The sequence below is a fragment of the Solanum verrucosum genome, unplaced genomic scaffold (genome assembly GCF_900185275.1).
Source record: "Solanum verrucosum unplaced genomic scaffold, falcon-dt-bn FXZP01000072.1, whole genome shotgun sequence".
Classification (NCBI taxonomy): domain Eukaryota; kingdom Viridiplantae; phylum Streptophyta; class Magnoliopsida; order Solanales; family Solanaceae; genus Solanum; species Solanum verrucosum.
This window is the reverse complement of record NW_026020208.1, coordinates 887,651-909,855: the sequence shown is the minus strand read 5'-3', so window position 1 is coordinate 909,855 and position 22,205 is coordinate 887,651. Positions and strand designations below refer to the sequence as shown.

At 35.0% G+C, this 22,205-nt stretch overlaps 3 protein-coding genes across 3 annotated transcripts in view; 1 reads left to right on the top strand and 2 right to left on the bottom strand.

The window, feature by feature from the left end:
- The window catches only part of LOC125830205 (HMG1/2-like protein), a 185,001-nt gene that overhangs the window by 17,376 nt on the left and 145,420 nt on the right, over positions 1–22,205 (bottom strand). The gene's annotated exons all lie outside the window — the stretch shown is intronic.
- LOC125830194 (probable serine/threonine-protein kinase PIX13) lies at positions 1,965–7,121 on the top strand. The gene is made up of 6 exons (XM_049509391.1): positions 1,965–2,262; positions 3,533–3,864; positions 4,796–4,931; positions 5,017–5,159; positions 5,580–5,703; positions 6,541–7,121. The coding sequence occupies exons 1-6, from the start codon at positions 2,178–2,180 to the stop codon at positions 6,975–6,977; spliced, it is 1,257 nt and encodes a 418-aa protein (XP_049365348.1). The 5' UTR covers positions 1,965–2,177; the 3' UTR covers positions 6,978–7,121.
- On the bottom strand, positions 7,709–19,330 carry LOC125830190 (ubiquitin domain-containing protein DSK2b-like). The gene is made up of 8 exons (XM_049509387.1): positions 18,956–19,330; positions 11,115–11,873; positions 10,055–10,266; positions 9,821–9,934; positions 9,206–9,264; positions 8,948–8,976; positions 8,344–8,430; positions 7,709–8,249 (listed from the first exon to the last, which is right to left on the bottom strand). The coding sequence occupies exons 1-8, from the start codon at positions 19,224–19,226 to the stop codon at positions 8,101–8,103; spliced, it is 1,680 nt and encodes a 559-aa protein (XP_049365344.1). The 5' UTR covers positions 19,227–19,330; the 3' UTR covers positions 7,709–8,100.

Below are 22,205 nucleotides of genomic sequence, written 5' to 3'. Positions count from 1 at the left end.
ATACAAAAATTTCAAATTCAAAATCCTAATAATATGAAATATATAATTACTTTTAATAATAAATATTTTATCTCAAAAATAATTTCTCAATACAAATTTGAATTAATCAAGATCCGAAATAGATATCAACACATATCATGCTAGCAAAAGTAAATCATTTACACACTAGCCAAATGTTGAAATAATTGACTCTTCACTTTTTTTCCCCTAATTGAATATACACTGAATGACGTCGAAAGATACATGCTTTTTTTTAATAAAAAAATCCACATTCCACACCTATATTAATTTATTTTATTTATTTTGAAAAAAAATAAGTTAATGAAAAAAAGGGGTCCAATCCTTAGTGATTAAGTCAAGAAATATAAACCTAGTCAGTCATCCATATTAATAATTAATTAATGATGAATGTACATATATAGTACATAATTATTGGAACAAAAAGAAGAAGAAAAAAAAGAATTAATATAGTTTGCATATGTGACAATTGACCTTACAAATGGTGGTGGTAAATATCTGTTCATTTCTAATCACTCGACATAATTTAATAACTTTAGTTCAAATTATATATTTAGATTTATAACTTTACTTCTAGAAACTTATATAAAGAGAGAATAAAGCAAAGTCCGATGAACTATTGATTTTAATATTTTTTAAATATAAACAAATAAATAAATAAACAAAGAAATGTACTTTTTTCATTATTTTCTTTTATAAAATATTGTATTTTATATTATTAATGGCACACGCACTAGTTTCATCCCTTTTATTTTCAGTGCTATATAAATATTATTTTTGCTAACTTTTGTTGAAATTTTAAAAAAATATCTTTTGTTCAACTTGCAGTTTGCAGTATCCTGTTTTCTCTCTCTCTACATATGTCTAGTAAAGTTTTCAAAGGGATATTATATGAATAATCTGGGAGTAATTGTGATGAGATGAATAAAATTAAGAATTTAAGTTTTGAAATAATTAATAATATACTTACGTGATCGAATTTGAATATAATCGAAAATTAGAAATTGATGAAAAGTAAAAATAAAATAAACCATAAATTTTTATTTTCATTATATAAATTTCTGTTACATACTTTCATTTTTAGTTTGTTTAACAATATCTCTCTCTTTTTTTTTTTTTTTATAATGATTTAACTTAAAATCTATTTTTTATTATCCTCAATGAAATGAAATGTCTTATAATTACGCAGATTGCTAATATAGACAACTAATTTTGTGGTCTACTCCTTGCCATGTGTCAATCAATTAAACCTCAATGGGCAAATTAGTCTACTAGATTATACTATATATATATTCACATTTGATTAATATTGACTTTTGTTAATTTTATGTAATTTTGAATTTTGAGCACATGCTAAATGTATCATGTAATTCAACAGCAGATTGTAAACATTTAGACATGTAAATTATGATATATTTTAATTGAGTCTTTAAATATAGACAAAATATTTATACTATTAGATATTTTTTTTAAATGTTGAATTATTTTTTATACGTTCTCAAGTGTTTTATATAAATAAATTAATCATGTAATATATAATATATTTTTTAGTCATGCACATCAACATCACTTGAAACCAACATAAGATTTTACAATTTATTAAAGTAGATAACAAATTATAAATAATTCTTATTTACATAATCAATTTTTGAACGTGAAGAAACTTTTTTAAAAATCGAATCTGAAAAACATAAAATATATTTTTGGCGCATACTGGAAAAGGAGGAGCCAACTTATCAGTAGTCAGAAATTCGACGAAAGGTGTGTATCCGATCATCTTTGGCTTACGTAACTCACTAAACAATATATCAATATAAATTGTAGTGGAATAGTTAAAATTTTTATGTTTTAAATTTAAGTATGGATATAAAATAATTAAACTTCAAAACAGATACCAAACACGAAGTGGGAAAACAAAAAAGAAAAACTTGGCCAAACAATATGTCTTGTTATAGTACCTATCAATTCTTGGAAAATTCCACCAAGAAATAGTCACCCTTTTCGCTTTCATTGATTGATAATATTAATATCCTTTTTTTCTTGCTTTCTATTTCCATCCTTTTTCTTTGTTCCTTCAAACATTTACACACGTTCTTCAATTGAATTATGTTACTACTAATATTGAAGTGAAAGGGAAAATTTAAAGTGTAGAATTTTTGATGGGGAATTGTTTTGGAGCTAAGCTTTCTAACTCTAAATCTAGTAGTACTTACCCTAGCTTCTCAGCTAGACCATCTACTCCAGGTACTTTTTTGTTTCTTCTTGCTTTTTATGCACAAATTATGCATCTATTTGTCATGCTTTGATTTGATATGGAGTTTAAGGAAGTTAAAGAATACTTTTGAATCTTGTAGGCGTTAAATTAAAGATATGTTAAATGTACTGAAATATTTTTAAATGTTGTGGTGTTATATATGTCTGTATGGAAAGTTGGAATTACATAGTTGCTAAAAAAGAGAGGAAATTTTAACCGTGTATAAATAGCGTAATTTTTCGTCACCTACTTGGTGCCGCCACAGGCGATGTTGGATGAAAGAGTCAGGATTTTTACTGAGCGGAGTCAGATTATAAAGAAGTAAGCATACGAATAAGCAAGAGCAAGGGCGTAGCTACCCTATAGTCGTCAGAAAATAATACCGTATATATAAGTAAAATGATACACGAAATACTTAAATAACATATTTTGGACACTCTGAACATAACAAGGTGTTGTAGCCCAGTGATTTTAGATGCCTGGAAAAAGCCGTAAGTGTTCATGTGTTCGAATCTTACTAGCAACAATCCCCCTTTTTTTGGACAGCAGGCGAAGGTTGGTGTTACTGGTGGTGTGTTTGATTGTGGACAGAGTTAAAAGAACAGATTTTTGGCATATAACAAAGTTAGAACTTGTTGTCTTTAATATATCGTGTTTATGCGGTTACGAGAGCATGTTGTTAATGGTAAAATGAGAAGTTTAAAGTTCATCAATATAGAAAGGTGGAATCTTTTTTTATGGAACATACTAACTACTAAGAAGGAAAGAATGTAATGAACAGAGCTAGTAACTAATTCTTGAATCTTATACTCGTGAACGAATTTGTTGGACGTCTTAGTTCTGTTAGTGCTTAGTTTCTATTCCGAGTACTTTGGAATTTCCCCTTTTTTCTTGTTTTTGTATATGGCGGTGGCTGGTGTTCAATGATGGAGTCAAGATTTTCACTAAGGAACATTAAAATAAACACATAATGGAGCCAGATGGACTCAACATATAGTGTATATGTATATACATTTTTGGCGCATAACAAACTTAGAACTAGTTGTCTTATTCTTAAATATATATCACATTTGTATGGCTATGAGAACATGTCAGGAACAGAATAAGAAGGAAGAATGTGATGAACAGAACTAGTAACCAACTTTTATCTGGTGAATGAGTTTGTTGGATGTCTTAATTCTCGTAATTATGGATTTTATGTTTAGCTGAGAGTGAGAAGATTCGAATTATAGATTTACATGATAGTTAGTATTTGTGCAGATACATCAAAGAGCTACAGCAATGGCGTTGGCTATTCGGCCACAAGTGGCAGTATTGGATGTAGTAATTTCTCAGCAGCTGCAAGTGAAGATACATGTTTGAACGGAGAGATATTGCCGATTCCAAATTTGAAGATTTATAGTTTTTCTGATTTGAAGTTGTGCACGAAGAATTTCAAGCCTGACTCAGTTTTGGGGATTGGCGGTTTTGGGACCGTGTATAAAGGATGGGTTGATGAGAAGACGCTTGCTCCGACTAAAGCTGGCACTGGAATGATTGTTGCCATCAAGAAGTTGAACTCTGAGAGCACTCAAGGATTTGAAGAGTGGCAGGTATACAGTTGAGATTTTTGATACAATGATAAAACAATTACTCTAATTTCGACAGCAGCCAATACTTTGGCCTTTTCCCTTTTACTGAAAGTGCTTTAAAATGCACAACTGTTGAGCTAACGGTTTGTAGAGTGAGTGAGTAATGGTCTTGAGTAGTTGTTGACAGGGGGCAAGACCAGGTAGGGCGAGGGGGTTCATTTGACCCTCCTTTAGCGGAAAATTACACTAGTAGATGTTGAACCCCATTTGGCTTCTTAGTGTGTTTACTTCTTCATATTTTGAACCCCTTCCGTGAAAATTCTGGCTCCGCTACTGGTTGTTGGTTAGGCAAGGCCATCAAAGAAACCAGGATGCCTACTATACTTGCTTGATGCAATTGAAATAACTAAGAAAATAGTAAGATGTGTATAGTCTAAGTGAATGGTTTTGTACATATATGTAATACATTATACGAATTTTCTTCTAGAATCGATACTGATTGGATTTCGGTTGCTTAATTTGCATATTGTCAAGTTAGAAACTTAAATGTTGGATTTGCTAGTTCACAGACAACTGATTGCTCTTTAAATTTGAGCAAATTTATCTTTCTTGTATTTGCTTTCTCGAGCTGAGGGTCTATCGGAAACAACTTCTCTATCTTACAGGCTCTTCGCGTCCAGCTTCAGAAACAAAAAAACAATCTGTTTTACAAAAGTGATTCCAAATTTCAAGCTAGATCATGTTTTGCTTTGTCTGCTATGCTCTTTGCTGCTACCATTTTTTCCCCGAAAATTTCAGTTTGTATAGTTATGATTTGTTGTAGGAATATCCATGTGATATTTTCCATCTTTTTTTTGTTTTTGCAATCTTTATGTTGCCAGTAATTGTGATCTATGCTTTCCAGTTAGAGTCTTTATATAATGCTCATAATCCGTATCGCTTAAAAATGCAGTCAGAAGTGAACTTTTTAGGAAGGCTTTCGCATCCTAACCTTGTTAAACTACTGGGATATTGTCATGAGGACAAGGAACTGTTACTCGTTTACGAATTTATGCCCAAGGGGAGTTTGGAAAACCATCTATTCAGAAGTAAGAAGTTGGTGTTAGAAACTCAATAAGACCAAAGCACGAATAATTATATGGTGTGCTGACCTTCAGCTTGTCTGCTTTGTAGGGAGTGCTGCTATTGAACCACTTTCTTGGGACTTGCGGCTCAAAATTGCCATAGGAGCAGCACGGGGCTTAGCGTTCTTACATACTTCAGAAAAGAAAGTCATTTACAGAGACTTCAAAGCCTCAAACATACTGCTTGATGGGGTAAGGTCTGCTTCCTTGTCATTTTATTTGGTTAGTGAGTTCCCTATTGTGTTACTCATGCATTTGAACATTTATAAGTACTGATGTAGAAGTAACCGGTAAAGTTGTTGCCATGTGTGAACATGAGGTCACGGGTTCAAGCCGTGGAAACAGCCTCTTGCAGGAATGCAGGGTAAGGCTGCGTACAATAGACCGTTGTGGTCTGGCCCTTCCTCGAACCTGTGCATAACGGAAGCTTTAGTGCACCAGGCTGCCTTTTACAAGTACTGATGTATATCATGAATATCATCTCTGCTTCTAGTTTCATGTTTTTGACAATTTTCCGTGAAATGTTTCTTTTTCATTTGTTTCTCTTTAACTTTATTATGCATCATTATTTGGCCATTCGTTGAAACTTCCTGCTTACCTTTTGCTTTGTAGAATTACAATGCAAAAATATCAGATTTTGGCTTAGCTAAACTGGGGCCTTCCGGTAGTAACTCACACGTAACTACTCGCGTTATGGGAACATATGGTTATGCTGCTCCAGAATATGTTGAAACTGGTGAGCACTTTCTTGAGCCTTTATTATATGTGTCTGATCTAAAATCTCAAGCTATTTAAGCCAAAATGGTTCTGAATTATGGTACTAAGTTGAATGGTTAGCTCTGGCCTTGATCGAACGTTGCTTTGGGGTGTAATCGGAGCAATGATCGTAGTGCTTTATGGATTAGTTAGTTGATGAAGTTCCGTTGTTTGTTAGATTCGTCGTCTACTTTCAGTTCAGGACCATAAATCTAAAGATATCCTAACAACTGATTGTTCCTATATGTCAACAAATTAGCACAATAGCTTCTCTGTTGTTTATTGCCTTCCGTTTTTTTTTCCATTTTTTCATTAGTGATTCGTGAATAAACCCGTTGAACATATTCCGAGATCTCCCAGAAATGTTCAAATTTTACATACAACTACAACAACGATACTTAGTGTAATTCCACAAGTGGAGCCGTGGGAAGGTAGTGTGTATGCAGACCTTATCGAATCGTAAATTGAATTTGCAGTATTACTCATTTTGTTCCGATGCTCTTTCCTTTTTTATTTGTTCCAACAATTAAGTGGGGTCTGAGGAGAGTACGTAGAGTGTACCCAGACCTTACCTCTACCTAAGAGATAGAGAGGTTGTTTCTGATAGACCCTCGACTCAAGAAAAAACAGTCCAAAACAGTCTAGTAAAAGAAGTATAAGAAATAACAAATAGTAGCAGAACAGTAGTACAACAAAATAATACGATAGTCAAAGTACAAGAAACAACAACTAGTAACAGAAATCGAGTACACTACCATATAAAATGAAACCGAGGGAGAATATATATGTTAATGGGGGATTGTTTTCATGTTAACAGGTCATCTATATGTAAAAAGTGACGTGTACGGATTTGGAGTCGTCGTGCTTGAGTTGCTGACTGGTTTACGAGCACTCGACACGAAAAGACCAAACGGAGAAGAGAAATTGGTGGACTGGGTGAAACCGATGCTGTCTAACAAAAGGAAGCTGAAGTCCATTATGGATGCTCGAATGGAAGGCCAATATTCTTCAAAAGCAGCAACACTTGCTGCTCAGATTACTCAAAAATGTCTAGAGGGAGACCCAAAGAATCGACCTTCAATGAAAGAAGTAATGAACGTGTTGGAACAGATCGAAGCCATCAAGGAGAATCCAAAAGAATCGAAAACCAAATCCGAGCATTCTTCATCTCATCGTCACAAACAATCTCCAAGAAGTCGACAATCACCTCGTCAGACAAACGCCCAAGGATTCAGGTCAGGATCTGGAAAATGACAAATAGAAATTGGCCTTTACCTATGTATGTATAAATTTCATTCTTTTCTCATTTAGTACAAGATCAAGTTAATATTGTTCACCATTTTATGGCATTTCATTTTTTCAACTGCAATTTTGTATTGTATATGTCACCTCTCCTCTGTATTGCATGGTTATTGTAATTTATCAAAGGTATTCATAGACTGATTTAGCTACTGGAAAACATGGTGGTTATTATTATTTTAGATATAATGGCCGAAAATACATTTGAACCTACTTTTTCATACCCTACCTATCAAATACCTCAACATGTTCCTTTTCCTACTTGAACAATAGTACATAGATTCAGTGTTCGATATCCGTAATGGAACCTGACTAATTTGAATCTATGCCACATAGGGGGAATGAGCACCCTACCAATACTTGGGGCTCGAAATCAAGCCCTCTAATTAAGACTAAAGGAGCTTCATCTACTGCACCACATCCTTTAGTGGTGTATTGCATGGCTTTACTTCATTGTAATTTGTTAAAGGTGCTCATAGAATGAACTAACCCTCATAATAGTAAACAAACTTGTATTTTGTTTTAAAAGTAAAAAGACATTTTCAAATAATACACTATATGCTAGTACTTTTTAAGTCAAACTCATCCTTGGTGATGAAACATTCAAGCGACCACTGACCACCATACATTTCATTTCAACTAAATAAAGACTACTAAAGACTCTTCAACTAAATAATTGAATAACATTCATACAAACACTGAAACACATTATCCAAGCTTTTGAATAATAACTTCAGTGAGTTTGAGATATATGACAACTGAAAATTAACTTAACGTCCAGAAAATCTCTTGCGGCCCATACATTGTAAAAGAGATACCAGAAGAAACGGGAGTTCGAACTATTTATGGGACCGATTTTAACATTGTATGTACAGACAACTCAAGAACTAAATCTTCCATCAGTTTACTTTAGTCCAAGTGAAAACAGAATAGGGGGACAAAAGACGAGACGTGAGTTTAAAAATTGAACTTTCGAATATTTATTTCAAACAAGGACGCTGACGCTCCTTGTGTTCGAAATCAATCAATTTCATCAGACCCCATCAGTTGTGTTGTCTTATAGAAGAGAAGACTAACACTATTGTCCAAGATTTCCAAGAAGTCGCTCTACTGCAGCATGAACATTGCCACCGGAGGCAGTCAGTGCCCGGATATTTTCTTGAGTGTCAAAGAAACCCATTTCTTGTAACTGTGTTAGCTGAGTAGCGTATAATTCCTCTGGGGGCACTGCAACAGAGATCAAGAGTGAAATTGAAAAATCGTTAAGTCGGAGGGAAAGAGAAAGAAAAACTGAAGAGAGAAAGCAAGAGATAAAAGTAACCATTAGATCTGTTAGGGACACCCAAGCCGCCAGTCCCAAGTCCACCAAACATGTTCATAAGCATTTCCATTCCCGAGTTGTCAAGTGCTGCAATTATTCAAACCACCACATGATGTGAGTTAGCTAAAACATAATTTCATAAACAGAAATTGCATCAACTTTGCCCTTCAACCCAAAATTTTATATGGTTATTAGATTCACTAGTTCCCTATATCGATTGTATCACTGACAATGAATAGCCGTCTCTTTAACAACCTGAATAAGGGTTTCACAGTCAAGAATCCAGTTTGAAACCCAAACTCCATAAGCCAAATAAACTAATATACATAATGTCTCCGCATTGTAGATAAGAACTTGACAAATTAAGTGTCTATTTACAATAGGAATAATGTTCAGGAGAATTTGGAAGTTGAAGGTGTGGATTTCCCAGTGGACCCTATTGTACCAAGATAAGAGCAAACTTTGAAAACAAAAATGTTCCAGAAAAATTATATTCCCCAAAACAACATTAATAACACAATAATAGCAGCTATCATGCTCACTAATTCAGAATGACTTGATTGAGGTGATAAAGAATATCAAGTTTGAAGAATAGGAAGTTTACCTGCTCCACCAGCATTTTGGCCCGGCAGTCTGCAAGTAGTAAAAGAAACTTTGTCAACACAGTAACAAGTTCGTCTCAACTAGATAGGATTTCTCCATCTTTTGGCAAGTAAAAATGAAAATTATGAAAGGAAAATTATTTTCTTCGGCAAGCTTATTTGTGAAAAAGGCAAGAGTTTGATAATTCAAGCAAATAAGCAACCCGTATAAGATTAATCATGAAACATTTTTCCAGCCAAGAAACTAAGAACCAGCTTACTGGTTTGTTTGCTGACGCCCAAGTTGAGATGCAAGCCCTTGCTGGAAAGTCATAAGTTGCTAAAAAGAAAGAAAAGATGTACAAGTCACAAGAAGGCAGATGGATTATAAAGGAACACTATAACAAAATCTCAGTCTCATACAAACATTAACAACCTCTTTTTGCACCCCACATAAAGCAGCTTCTCTTACCCAACATTCCAACAATAGCAGTTTAACACCTCCTTTTTTCTTTTTCTTCGGAGTTCCAAGTGGAGTTATCAGGATCAACTACCCCAGAACTACGGATTCACATATTGGTGTAATGTCATTGTGAAAGATAGTAATGAAAAAGAGTAGACGAGAATCTGTTTTTTTTCTTAGTACTGTGTAGGCATCCGCTGTTCACTTGTATTTGGTTTACGGTCTCTTTGGGTCATTTCACACTCCCTATTAGGTTTATCTTGCACGTGGATGCACTCCTCTCAAGTGTTATTAATGATAAAAGTCACAAAAGTTGTACTGTTACCAAGCAAAACTGAATGAGATCACCCATGCCATTTAGTTGCTACATCTCATGCACCAGATGCATATTTTAAGCAAGAAAGACCTTCTAAGTGTGGCAAGTATTCTTTACCTGCACTGTCTCAGGCGATGTCAATTGACGAATAAATTCAGGATTTTGCATCATTTCTCTGAGCTGTGGATTGGAATCAAGCATGCTTCTAAGCTGTGGATTCATCCCTAAAACCTAATCACCAGGTTAAATGAGAAACTTACTGTCAGTAGACAAAGAGAGTCAAAGGAAACAGAAATACAGCAAAACTAAACGACTGCATGCAAATTTTCAATCAGACAAATAAATAAATACCTGGTTCATGTACTGAGGATTTGAAAGGAGAGACTGCATCATCTGTGAGATGGCAGGGTTCTGCATCATTTGATTTAGCGAAGTGGAATCAGGCATGCCGCCTAGCATTTGCTCCAAACCTGGGGAACCAAGCCCACCTAGGCCAAGTGGTGCAGCCCTGGTATCCCCAGCAGTATTTGACCTAGCAGTGGTATTGGCTTGGGCAGCTCCAGCTGAAAAAGTCAATGTATAAGTAAAAACATAATCATATAATTCATACTTATCCAGCAGCATGGCTCTGTGAGAAATATAGTTCAAAAATAAGGCATGACAAAATGATTACCCAAGGATCCTAAGAGTACACCATAATTATGTCTACAACATGAAGGATTAAAATACCTCAAATCAACATTAAGAAGCTCACAAGAAACTTCAAAATATTTTAGTGGACGAAAAATTAAAAGGGAAGACAACCAATCTTTTATTGTTTTACAGTAAACAAAGGCAGCAAACAAATTTTGATAAGAAATTCATAGTGCTTGATGACCATTAAATTCAAGTTGTAAACACAAATTGCACAAGTTGAACTTCATGCCCAACCTTAGCAGAATGATGTACAAAAATATCTCAAGAAATACAAGAGAAAAAATAAGGTAGCTATTAATTGCAGGAGCATCCCAAGTTCAATAGAAATCAAAACAAGAGATTAAGTAAACAGTTAAACTAAAAAATATAGAATAAAAGAAAACCAAAAAAAGTAAACAGTTAACTCTTTCAAGATGTTTTTAGGAGAAACAAAAATCAGTGCACATGATTAAGTATAGATTTGTATCATGTAACTTAACCTTTTGGTGTAAAAAGGAAAATGCAAATGAGGCAGAAACTTAACAAGAATTCATGCAGTCCCTCTAAAGTTTAGAAGAGGGCTATGCTTTTGGCTCTTTTCCCACTTGTACAAAAATCCCAGCACTACCTTTGTGCTGCTTTATGAATACAATTATTACCATTTAATAAAAAAAGGTAAACAGTTTTACTCTAGCTAGTCAAAATGATTAAAGAATAAGAGATGATAAGAACTAACTGCCTGCAGATGCCCAAGGATTCGGAAGTGGATTAGTATTTGGGGCAGGCAGATTATCAGTAGTCTCAGAACCAGTAGTTGGAGGATTATTAGACTGCTGTCTGCCTTGTCCACCTTGTGCTCCCAAAAGAGCTGCAAACGGGTTAGACCCCGCATCATTTCGCGTATCTCCAGACAATGTTGATGCATTTAGGAATGGCTCCTGGACATTTTCATACATACGCCTCAGCATGTTAAATCCCTCCGGAGAAGATTCAATATTGCTCATGGCCCTGTCTGTATTGCGCATCATCTCACGCATAAGTTCAGGGTTTCGTGCAGCCTCCATTGTCTGTCGAAGAGTAGCAGGATCATTGAGTACGTGAGCAAGCTCCGGATTACGATCCATGATCTCTCGCATTTGGGGATTGTTCATGATCAAGTTGCGGATGGTTTCAGGGTTATTCATTAAATTCTGAACAAGAGGCATATTCATCATATCTCTCATCATGTCAGGGTTTTGAGTCAACTGCTGCTGGACCTGCTCAAAATTGGGAAGACCAGCTCCAAACAAACCACCGCCACCACCACTTCCAAGACCAGGAAACATTGAAGCTCCAAGGCCTGATCCTGGAAATGGTCCGCCTGCATCAGAAGCAGCATTTCTTGGTGCATTCTGAGCAGTATTTGGACCTCCAACATTGGTTGCACTTGCAGGGTTTGCAGAGGGAGCTGGGGTAGAACCTCGAACTAAATGAACTGTGTGATCTGCCTCCAGACCTATCAAGCACAAAGTTAAAATAAGCTAGATCACTATGATTATCACTGACAGCTTGATAAAATGTTACATGCAGATGCAAAAGCAGATATAACTGAAGTTTGGCACTGAGTGCTAATGGTGTACCACTTCTAAACTCAATCTTGAACATTTTGAAGTGATAATTAACTGATTGTGAACAACTTGACAGGCATAGAGTATCTTCATGTAACAAATAATGCAGAAGTAGAAATTAATCACAGGGAAAAGAAGATATTCCTTCCATGCAAAACTGTGGGTCGCAAGGAGGGTGGAACCACACAATACATCCAACAAAGAGTCGCACAAGCCCCACTTTTACACCTTCCACACTCAAAAAAGAAAAAAAAGATATTACATCAATACAACTTAGTGTCCCAAGGAAAGTGGAATCACATATTACATTCAACAAAAGTCATACAAGCCCCACTTTTCACCCAGCTCGCTTCACATCTTTCCACTATATACTAAATACTAATGTAACTTTTCAATTAAAACTAGTACAAAGTCAAACACTATGATAGAGTGAACATTGTAAAGCAACAGAAAAGACCTCATGTCTCTTAGGTTTACATATACTTGTCAATTCATGCGACATCCCATTTAACAAGCTTTTTAGTTTTAAATGGTCTACTAGTACAGTATAGTTTAACAATAGCTTCCCACAAGTCAAAGCAATTACTTCAGAACTCCTCAGTTATCCCTTCAATATGCCAGACACTTGAGGCTAACAGCAGTGTACACATTCTACTAGTCAGTTTCTAAATGGATGGCACTAACAACCAAGCCAAGAACAAAGAAGATACTACTCCATCTCCCGGGTCAGCATGTTTGGCATTATCATGTGAACAATCCCAACATCAACCTAAATCTTCCAAACAATCATTTTTCGAAACTAGGACTACCCCTCGATTATTTGGCAAACAGCTCATGTGGCGTTCTTGCACATTGAACAAATCACTAATCCACTCCTCCCAGGCAGCACCTCACTTTCACTGCCTTGTTAACATGTTATCAAGTAAACCAAATGCCCATGTTCTTTTTATCAAGAAACACTCGTGTTGCTTAGAAGTAGATACTAAAAGGATATTAGCAGACTGTACACTTGCTACATATATCGAAGCCAACAAAGGGACACCGTGGCAGAAGTTTGGTCAAATCGGGGATGGAATCTGAAATCTAGAAGGCCCCTAAATGATTGGGAGATCCAAAGACTAGTAGAGTTCTTTAGAATCCTTGAGCAATTCAAAGGAACCTCTACCTCCCAAGATGGATTGATTTGGAATCATAACTGCCAAGGAAATTTCAGTGTGAAGAAGCTTACAAAAAGTTCAACCCTTTCACCTATCAGGTTACTGGCTGGCCATGAAAACTTATCTGGAAAGTTAAAATACCTTTCAAAGTGTCCTGCTTCACTTGGCTACCAGCAAAGCAGGCTGTTTCGACTCAGGAAAACCTCATGAAAAGGGGTATCCAACTGAGTCTTAGGTATTTCCTGTGTGGAAAAGAGGCAGAAACAGTCAACCACCTCTTTCTTCACGGTAGGATCACTAATATTTTGTGGAGCGATTTCGTCAATTTGAAGGGCCTACTTTGGGTGATGCCAAGAAATATTGTCCAGGCCCTGAAGATATGGAGTAGCTTTGCCTACATGTCTGGTCATAAAGAAAGATGGAAGATCATTCCCACCTGTATCTGGTGGTCTGTGTGGAAAGAGAGGAACCTCAGATGCTTCCAGAACAAAAGTAACAACATCCAGAAGATGAAGATGAATTGCTTGGTTTTATTTCATTTTTGGTGTAAACAGGAGTATATGGAAGATCTAGAATCAGTAATAATGCTTTTGGCACCTTGTAATTTTGTTATTTAGGATTGAAGATCTTCCTGATACTCTCCTTTATTTGTAATTAGTAAACCTGGTTTGATTTTTTGGAATATAATACATGAATGTTACCTTCTCAAAAAAAAATCAATTTTTTTTGAAGCCAATAGAACTCACTGCCTTCATCTTTGCCACTTCCATACATTTAACAGCAATAGCAATTCCCATTACGAGCATAATAATAAAGAAATATTAAATGTAATACCCTAACACAAAAATTCAATACAGAACCAACAACTACTACTACACATCTATTTTGAAGCTAGTTGGGGAGACAGTCATTAGGTGTTTTGGAAGACGTAAGATGACAACGGCATTCCTCACTCAGGCAAGAGGCAAGGCGCTCGCCTTTTAGAAGTGAGGCGCCAATTAATACCAAAAAGTTAAAATATTTAATTGCATATACAAATAACCAAAATCTAAATAGCAATAACATCTTACTATTTATAGGCAAAAAATTAATGTATTAATTATACATTAAATCTCAATAGCAATAACATCTTACTGTTTTTGCTTCTACTTTTGTAACTAATTTGCATCATCTTGATGCCTTCAATGGAACATTTAATTCATCAAAAAAAAAAAATGTATTAATCAGTATTCAACTAAACTCAATTGGGTAGAAAATAAAAATAAATGGACTAGCAAATGAAAAGGAAAAAACTGGACATTAGCAGAAAATAGAAAAAAGAGGGAAGAAGAAGGCAAGAAGAAAAAAGAAAATGAAAGAGCTGGAAACAGAGGAGAAAGTAAAAGAAGAAGAAAGAAGAAAAGAATCTGCCAGAACCCAGTTGGCAGAAACAAAGGAGAAAGAAGAAATGAGAAGAAGTGTACCTTTGCACACAGCTGAAGTCTGAAGACAAAGATGGAGAACTAAGTTGAACACAGTCGCGTAATTGACTCAAAAGTGGTAAGTGGAAAAAAACTATAAAATTACATTAAAAATATTAAAAGCTGTGGTCTCTTTCTTTTTTAGAAAAAGTCTCAGCACCTCTGCTCGCCTTTTTCATATCTCTCGCCTCGCAACGAAAGGTGGCACACCGACCCCTCACCTCTCGCCTAAGGAGCTAAGGCGAGCACCTTTGATAACACTCCGTCAACTTAATCTTCAATATTCATTTCACACCTCCATTTGCCGGTTTCGTTCAATAACCAAATTGAAATTGCATGCTAACAATCCTCTATCAGAAGAAATTTATATATCCATATGTAATGGTCTCAAAAGGGTTCGATACGAAGACCAACTAAGCAAACCGGGAAATTTCAAATAAAACAATGGGAGACGTGGACGGTCAGGAATACCTCCGGCTTAATAAATTTGAATGGTGGAGATTTAAGGGTAGTCAATATAACAATCTAGCTAAAGCAGAGAGAGAGGCATAGTAGAATTCCGGATCCTTCACACCGTTCTTCTAAATTCCTTTCTCCTCTTCTCACTTCTTTCCTTTCGTTCTGCAGATTTGAAAGCTTTATCTGGTTGTTCAAAGTTCAAATTCATTACTGTTTATTTCTTTTTCAGTTCAATTACCTTGTATTGGGTAGTTCTCTTTGTTGTTATTTTAAATACGGTAACCTACATCTACCAACCTCAACCCCTCTCCTTCGGAGTCAATAGTGGTCTTCTTCACTTCGCTCCCTTCCTGACCGACCCCAACCCCTCAACCTCAAGGTTGGAGGTGGAGGTAGCTTTCCACTTGAACTACCCTTTCTAGTCTCTTTGTAGTTTGAAGTTATACTTTCATCAATGAAAATCCCAGAAAATTGAGCCCCAATTGCATTTCACATGGTATCAAAGCATCGACTCTACAACCAGTGGGAAGTGGAAATGGCTGAGAAAATATGGTTTACAGTTACGATTTGAGACTGAATAATTGGGAAAAGGCTCTTAAACAAGCACAGGGTAGGCCAGATAGATTGACCAGTTCGCAGGTAGATATGTGAGATAAATTGGACAAGATTGCAGAGGAATAGAATCAAAGATTGAGGCTTTGCAGGGAAATTCACTACATTTCTCGATCTTTTTTGTAAAATAAATAGTCCTATGCCAACTGCAACTAAGACCTTATGTTAAAATCCTCTACATTCTCGATCTGTCTAAAATCTAAGTTGTGTGGACTCTCCATTTTTGTTGCCCCATCCCTGCCGACGTGAGATGGGTCGGATACTTTGACTAGAGTCCAGGGACAATTTATTTTTTTTGGGTGGGGAGGGGGGGTTGAGATTTTGATTTCTCAAAATCAAAGATAAAATGAAATGGCATACCTTCAATATTATAGTCCTTTTTAGCTTTTCCTCTTGGTCAATATTTGTTGCTTCATGTTTCAGGCCAAACGAAGAGAAACTAAGAATTCAAGCGGTTGTAATATAACTTCTGGAAGACATTAGCAATGATCTGTAAGGAGAGTTGGTGGAAGGTCTTGCTTGAATGACTTTCTTTTTCTTTTTTGAGGGGAAGAACCAGAGAGCATGAAAGAAGGACTTGGGGAAGACGACCTAGAAGATCTTAATAACTCTACTTTATAATTTTGGAATTCTTTTAGCCAAATCCCAGCACCTAGATTTGTACCCCGAATCTTAAAATTAAAATTTCGCCGAATCCGACCCTCGGATTCACAACCATGTTGGATACCCGCACCGAGTCCGAGCAACTTAGTCTAAAATGACAGGCTTAGAAATGAAGTTTAAAGTAGGGAAGAGCATCATCCACCACACACAATAGATACCTTGAAGAAAAGTTGATCAGGCTGGCTCAAAAGGGATCTGCTGAAGTGTACCTTGAGAAGTTTGAAGGCATTGGGGTACAGCTGACTGATCCGCAGTACAACACGTCAATAATGCCTACTTTCTTTCAAGTTTCACAGATGGACTACAAGAAGAAATTAAGATGTCTATCAAGGTAATTAGGCCTACCACTTTGACCAAACAATTTAGCAGGCAAGGTTGCAGGAAAAGGCATTTGAGGCTTACCTTAAAAGGAGCAAAGTGGTCATTAAACCTTCTACCTCCCAGCTATATTCTCAATCCATTCATAATCCTAGTACACTACAAATATTGGAAAATAGTGCAATGATAGCCTAGTTCATGAAAATGTGTCTACTGGTGCTGAACTTTCACAAGGTTTAACTGCTTGGGCTGATGTAAACATGCATGTGGCAGAGAACTATATTGCTTCAATCCATTTAGATATGTCTGACAACACTACTATTGCAGCAGGAAATGAAAGTAGTAATGGTTTTATCTCTCGTGGCCAAGGTGGACCAGACATGGTTGAGATCAAAGTAGAAGTTGTAGATCTTCCTAAAGACTATGGTGATAGTACTGAAAAGCATGCTGGAACAACTCCAGACACAAACATCTTATTTAGCAAACGGAAAAGGCAAAATCAAGAGTTTTGGCATTAGAGGTTTAGGAAGAATTGTGCATAAGGATGATGAGACTGACAGACAGACAAGAAGGCTAAGGACTTCGGATTCCAAGGAGATTCATGATATTCCAGAAGAGGAAAGTACACCCAACCATTTACACTTGTAATGCCTTGCTACACAGCATGTGGGAAGAAGTGAACGGTTTTTATGATAAGTTGCTAACTAAGAAGCTAATAGGCAGTTTCTGATTTTCTGTGCTGATTACAGAATTCACATTCTCTATTAGCACATCCCCCCAGGGTGCTCCTCATTCAGGCTCTCTGAAGGGACCTCCAGATGAAGATGAAAGGAAGCCTTGGGTATGTCTTAGGTATCATAAATGCAAACTCCAGATTACGGAAATGAGAACTATATTGGAGCTGCACAATATGACAATCTGGGAGAGAACCAAACATAAAGGTATATGATGCGGAAGGTATAAAGAATGAGCACCCGCTTCCTTGAATCACACCTATGGTTGTTTATGTTGGCGGTCAAAATTTGTACCAAGTTTTAGCCAGAATCCTTCGATTAGAAAGTTTGTCCTTATATGCAGACTCTCAAAGTGACGGGTTTATTTCTGTTGTCATAGATTTTTCATGTGAGAACTTGCAAAAAATGGTATATGAATTACACACTAATTTTTATTTTTATTTTTAAATAGGTAACTTTGTATTATATCACAAAACAGTACATGGTACACACACTAAAAAATTCAACGAAGAAAGCTGGCAATATTGGTACAACAGGACTATTTTAGGACAATTAGCAGAACGGGTAATTTACTGATGAGACTAGCGTATTTCCTATGTGCGTAGACAATGATGTCTTTCGTGTGGGTTTCTTCGCTCATCACTTTCTATGTGGCTTCACAACCTTAATTCTCCAGTTATCTCAATCGGAAATGCATCTGATGCAGTGTTACATAATGTGGCTAACATGCATGCCCATCCAACTGTTGGACACTTAGCGATAGCAAATTCACACTATGGAATTGAATTATAAAGGACAATTTAACTGCAGAAAAACACAACGCAATTGATCTAGTAAGCGTCAATTACATCTTCTAGAGCTTAACCATGAGGTCCCAAAAGTCCTTGGGTATGAACAAGTATGCAAAAGGGGAACATGGAAGAAGGGTTGATTATTGCATCATCTTGTCCTCTAGGTTCCAATATCCTAGTTTCTACCGTTGGGAACTAATGGATCCATACATGATCATATAAATGAGAATGAAAATTTACATGTAAAATATACGTGACTTTTAGGAAAAGGCCAATTTCAAGTTGGAAGTATTATCATGATCCAGATGAGCAGATCAAGCTAAATAGGGTCACATGGGAACCATCGTCAAGGGATTAGACCACACCCCTCATATAAACACAGTGAAATTACTGTGCAGAGGCGGGAAACATTTTGGAAATTTCGTCTCTGTATCTATCTATCTATCTCAATTCATATCCTCTTCTCTATTCATGTGCTCTTCATCATCATAGCTGAGCTATCTTCTTACACGCAAGTACGAGGTATCTTTGTGGATCAAATTAATGGTAATGTTCTTAGATTGAGTTTGCTTCTAATTAGTTCTATTCTCTGCACTTCCATTTTAATTACTTCTTTCTATTGAGCTGTACTAATTCTGTCATCATAATTTCAACTCTGAATTATAACTGAAAACAATTAAACTCAAATAAAATCTCCAAATATATTAATCACGCACCAGCAATTTATCAGCTCTGCCATAAAATAAAAAAAATAAAAAAGCCTATAATTAACATACCGTAGCTTTCTAGTGTTTGCTCGTCCTTTAAGATCCGGCCTTTATAGATCAATCTCTGTTGTTCAGCAGGAATGTTGGCTTGTTGTGCAAGAATAGACTTGAACGATCCGACGGTAGAATCGAGGCTGACCTGCACAGAGAATTTCGAGCCGCTAGAACATCGGATGTTGATTGTAACACCTCCGCCGGCACCGGCGCCGGTGTTACTCACCTTGTTTGAATCGCCGCCGTCTCCCGCCGGAACACTAGCATCTCCGCCTCCCATACTCATACTCCTCCCTTATTGCAATTTGGGAGGTGAAAATTCAGTTGAATTGAAGAAAGCAAAATGCAAACAAAGTACAAGCCCTATCTGTGGAATTTTTTTCAAGAGAACTTTAATTTATTGATGGTAATAAATAACAAAAACAAAAGCAATAATTATTTTTCCTATTTTTGGTTTAGACTTTGGAGGAAAATTGACTCATGGATGATATCATATAATCCTATTTCCGTCCATTTTTAATTATTTTTTTTTTTAGATTCAAACGATAATAATTTTGACTAATATTATATTTTTTTATTGATATGCAAAAAATTAGAATGTATTGTACTTTTTGGAGAATACATAAAAACCTCCCTGAACTTGGCAGCATAACTTATTTTAGCACTTAAACTACACGGGTGTTTATTTACCCCCTAATTTCATTTTATGTGAATTTAATACCACCTTAACAGATGACGTGGCAAAAAAAGAAAAACAAAAAAGTTGAAGGCGCGTAAATCTTTTTTTTTTTAGAAAAATAATGGTCCCACTAGCATTATATATATATAATGAAGAAAAAAAAAAAACCCCACCTACCTCATTCTTCTTCTTCTTCAAACCCCTCCACCCCTTTCTCAAAACCCCACCTCCCCTACTTGTCTCTTCTTCCTCAAACTCCCACCGCATCCTACCCCAACCCCAACCCATCCTCTTCTCCTTCATCAAACTCTACATTCTATACATTTTTTCGCTAAACAAAAATAGAAAATCACATTCAAGACCCACATAATTTTCTTTATTCTTTACTTTTGAGATTCGATTTTTCTTAAAAAATAATTATTCATCTAACTTTAAACTTACTTATTCTATACCTGAATATGCATTAAGAAGTGAAACAAAAAAAGTAACAGCAAATCTAAAAAAATAGCAGTTCGATTTTGCATAAATTTAAAATCGTCATTGTTGATATAAGTTGATAGTTTCACCTAGTTGGGAAAAAAAAATACGGTGATTGATATAAGTATTGATGGAAGTAATAGTGAATAATTACAAAGCAATGAAAAATAAAATGAATCAATCAATGTGAAATTTTGGATGTTAAGAAACTGATCCAAATGAAATAATGAAGAGGGTGTGGTGAAGAGTGAAAATAATTTTTTTTTAAAGATCTGGGAAAGTAAAAATAAAGAAAAAATATATTTTTTCAATTATCTGACATGTCATTGATGTGGCATCGAGGTGTCACTTAGGTGGCGCGCGTGCACTTCACCCATGAGTATGAAACTGGTATTGTATATGTAAGGTGCTTTTAAATTCACTTGCAATAAGATTAGGGGAGTAAATAATTACCTGTAAAGTTAAAGTACTAAAGTAAGTTATGCTGCCAAGTTCAGGGGGGGTTTTATATATTTTCCCTATTTTTTGTATAGTTTTTGAATATATAAATTTTTTGTTTAAAATATTAAATTAATGTAATCTAATTTAACTTTAAAAATTAGTCAAATTGACTTTCGAAAAGCGCAACATGATAATTAAAAGTGGAAAACTGGAGTATTTAGTTGTTTATTTATTTTCACATCTTGTGTACATTATCTCTGACTATTTTGGCTTCACGTTGTGTAGGGCTTCATTCGGGAAAACGCTGAAATTTGTTATGTATTTTAGTGAGCGTTTGGACTTAATATGTAATTGTGAAATTTGAAAAAAAAATCAATCTATTACGAGTTAAAAATGATATTTGAAAATTGAAGTTGTGTTTTGATATGAATACAAATAAAAAAAAATTGTGAATTTTAGTGTGAAAACAATTTTTAGTTTGAAAAATGGTATGACATAAAATTCTGAAAAAAATATGAGAATTATTCATGATCAAACAGATAGTAAACTTGTCACGTATTGCAATCATACATGTGAGACTTTTATCAGCCCGCTAATTTTTACGAGATATAATAAATTTCATCTTATCTGTTGACGTATGGCGTATTTTATGAAAGCAAATGTATATCGTTCAATCACATGTAAAAGTTAATGAAAAGTACAAAAATATTGCTCATCATAACTTAATCATATGTTTGTCTTTTCCATAACATTTTAATCGTTTCCTAAAAGCTAAATTATGAGTTAATATTTTTATTAAAATGAAGAGATCTATTGAAGATAATACAAAATAATGACAACCTAATTATTTTTTCGTTGCGATAGAATCTTGCGTCATTACAGACATATCAAGTTCGTGTATTTATTTATTATAATGATGAGATATTTGTCAAAACTGTGAAGAAAATTTATATAATTTTTAAAAAACACACGTAAAAAATAATTTTCCTGTTTTTAATTAAGACTTGTGAAACATTAGCTCATGGATAACATCAAATATTTATTACTTATAAGATAGATTTTTTTAGTTATTAGAAAAGATGTACATGTATTGTAAACTTGATTCTTGAATCACATATATATATATATATATATAGGATTTTATCATTTTTGTTGACTCTTACGAGATAAAATAAATATCATGTTTTTATCTACTAACACGTTTTAAAAAGTAAATGCATATCGTTCAATCACATGAAATTGTTTATTGAAACGTCCAAAATTAGTATCTATTAATTATATAAAACCCTCAAAAAATATTTTAACCTAATTATAAATTCATCTTCCCTACATCACTTTTACCACTTTTAAGAGTGTCAATCTAAAAATGAAGTGAATTGTTAAATGTGGGGTGAGATAAAGGATAATCTAATTGTGTTTTTTGCTTTATAAAATTGAGTTATCATGGACGTATCAGATTCGTATATATGTATATTATAATAAGATATTTGTAAAAATAATAAGAAATGTAGAATTTCATTTTATGAGCAGTGATCAACGATTTAAGAGAGTGTTTATAAATATTTGAATTGAGAGGTTTTCATTTTCAACTTTTCTATTTTTTGTTCCATCTATCTTAACTTTAGTATATGGAAGCTGATCGAAACACTGCAAAAGTATAAAATAACT

Coding starts and splice junctions, on each gene's coding strand:
- LOC125830194 (XM_049509391.1), top strand. CDS start 2,178: ATGGGGAATTGTTTTGGAGCTAAGCTTTCTAACTCTAAATCTAGTAGT. Junction 2,263..3,532: donor AGCTAGACCATCTACTCCAG/GTACTTTTTTGT, acceptor GTATTTGTGCAG/ATACATCAAAGAGCTACAGC. Junction 4,932..5,016: donor GGAAAACCATCTATTCAGAA/GTAAGAAGTTGG, acceptor TCTGCTTTGTAG/GGAGTGCTGCTATTGAACCA.
- LOC125830190 (XM_049509387.1), bottom strand. CDS start 19,226: ATGAGTATGGGAGGCGGAGATGCTAGTGTTCCGGCGGGAGACGGCGGC. Junction 10,267..11,114: donor TCCTTGGGCATCTGCAGGCA/GTTAGTTCTTAT, acceptor TGACTTTTTCAG/CTGGAGCTGCCCAAGCCAAT. Junction 9,935..10,054: donor ATCCTCAGTACATGAACCAG/GTATTTATTTAT, acceptor CCTGGTGATTAG/GTTTTAGGGATGAATCCACA.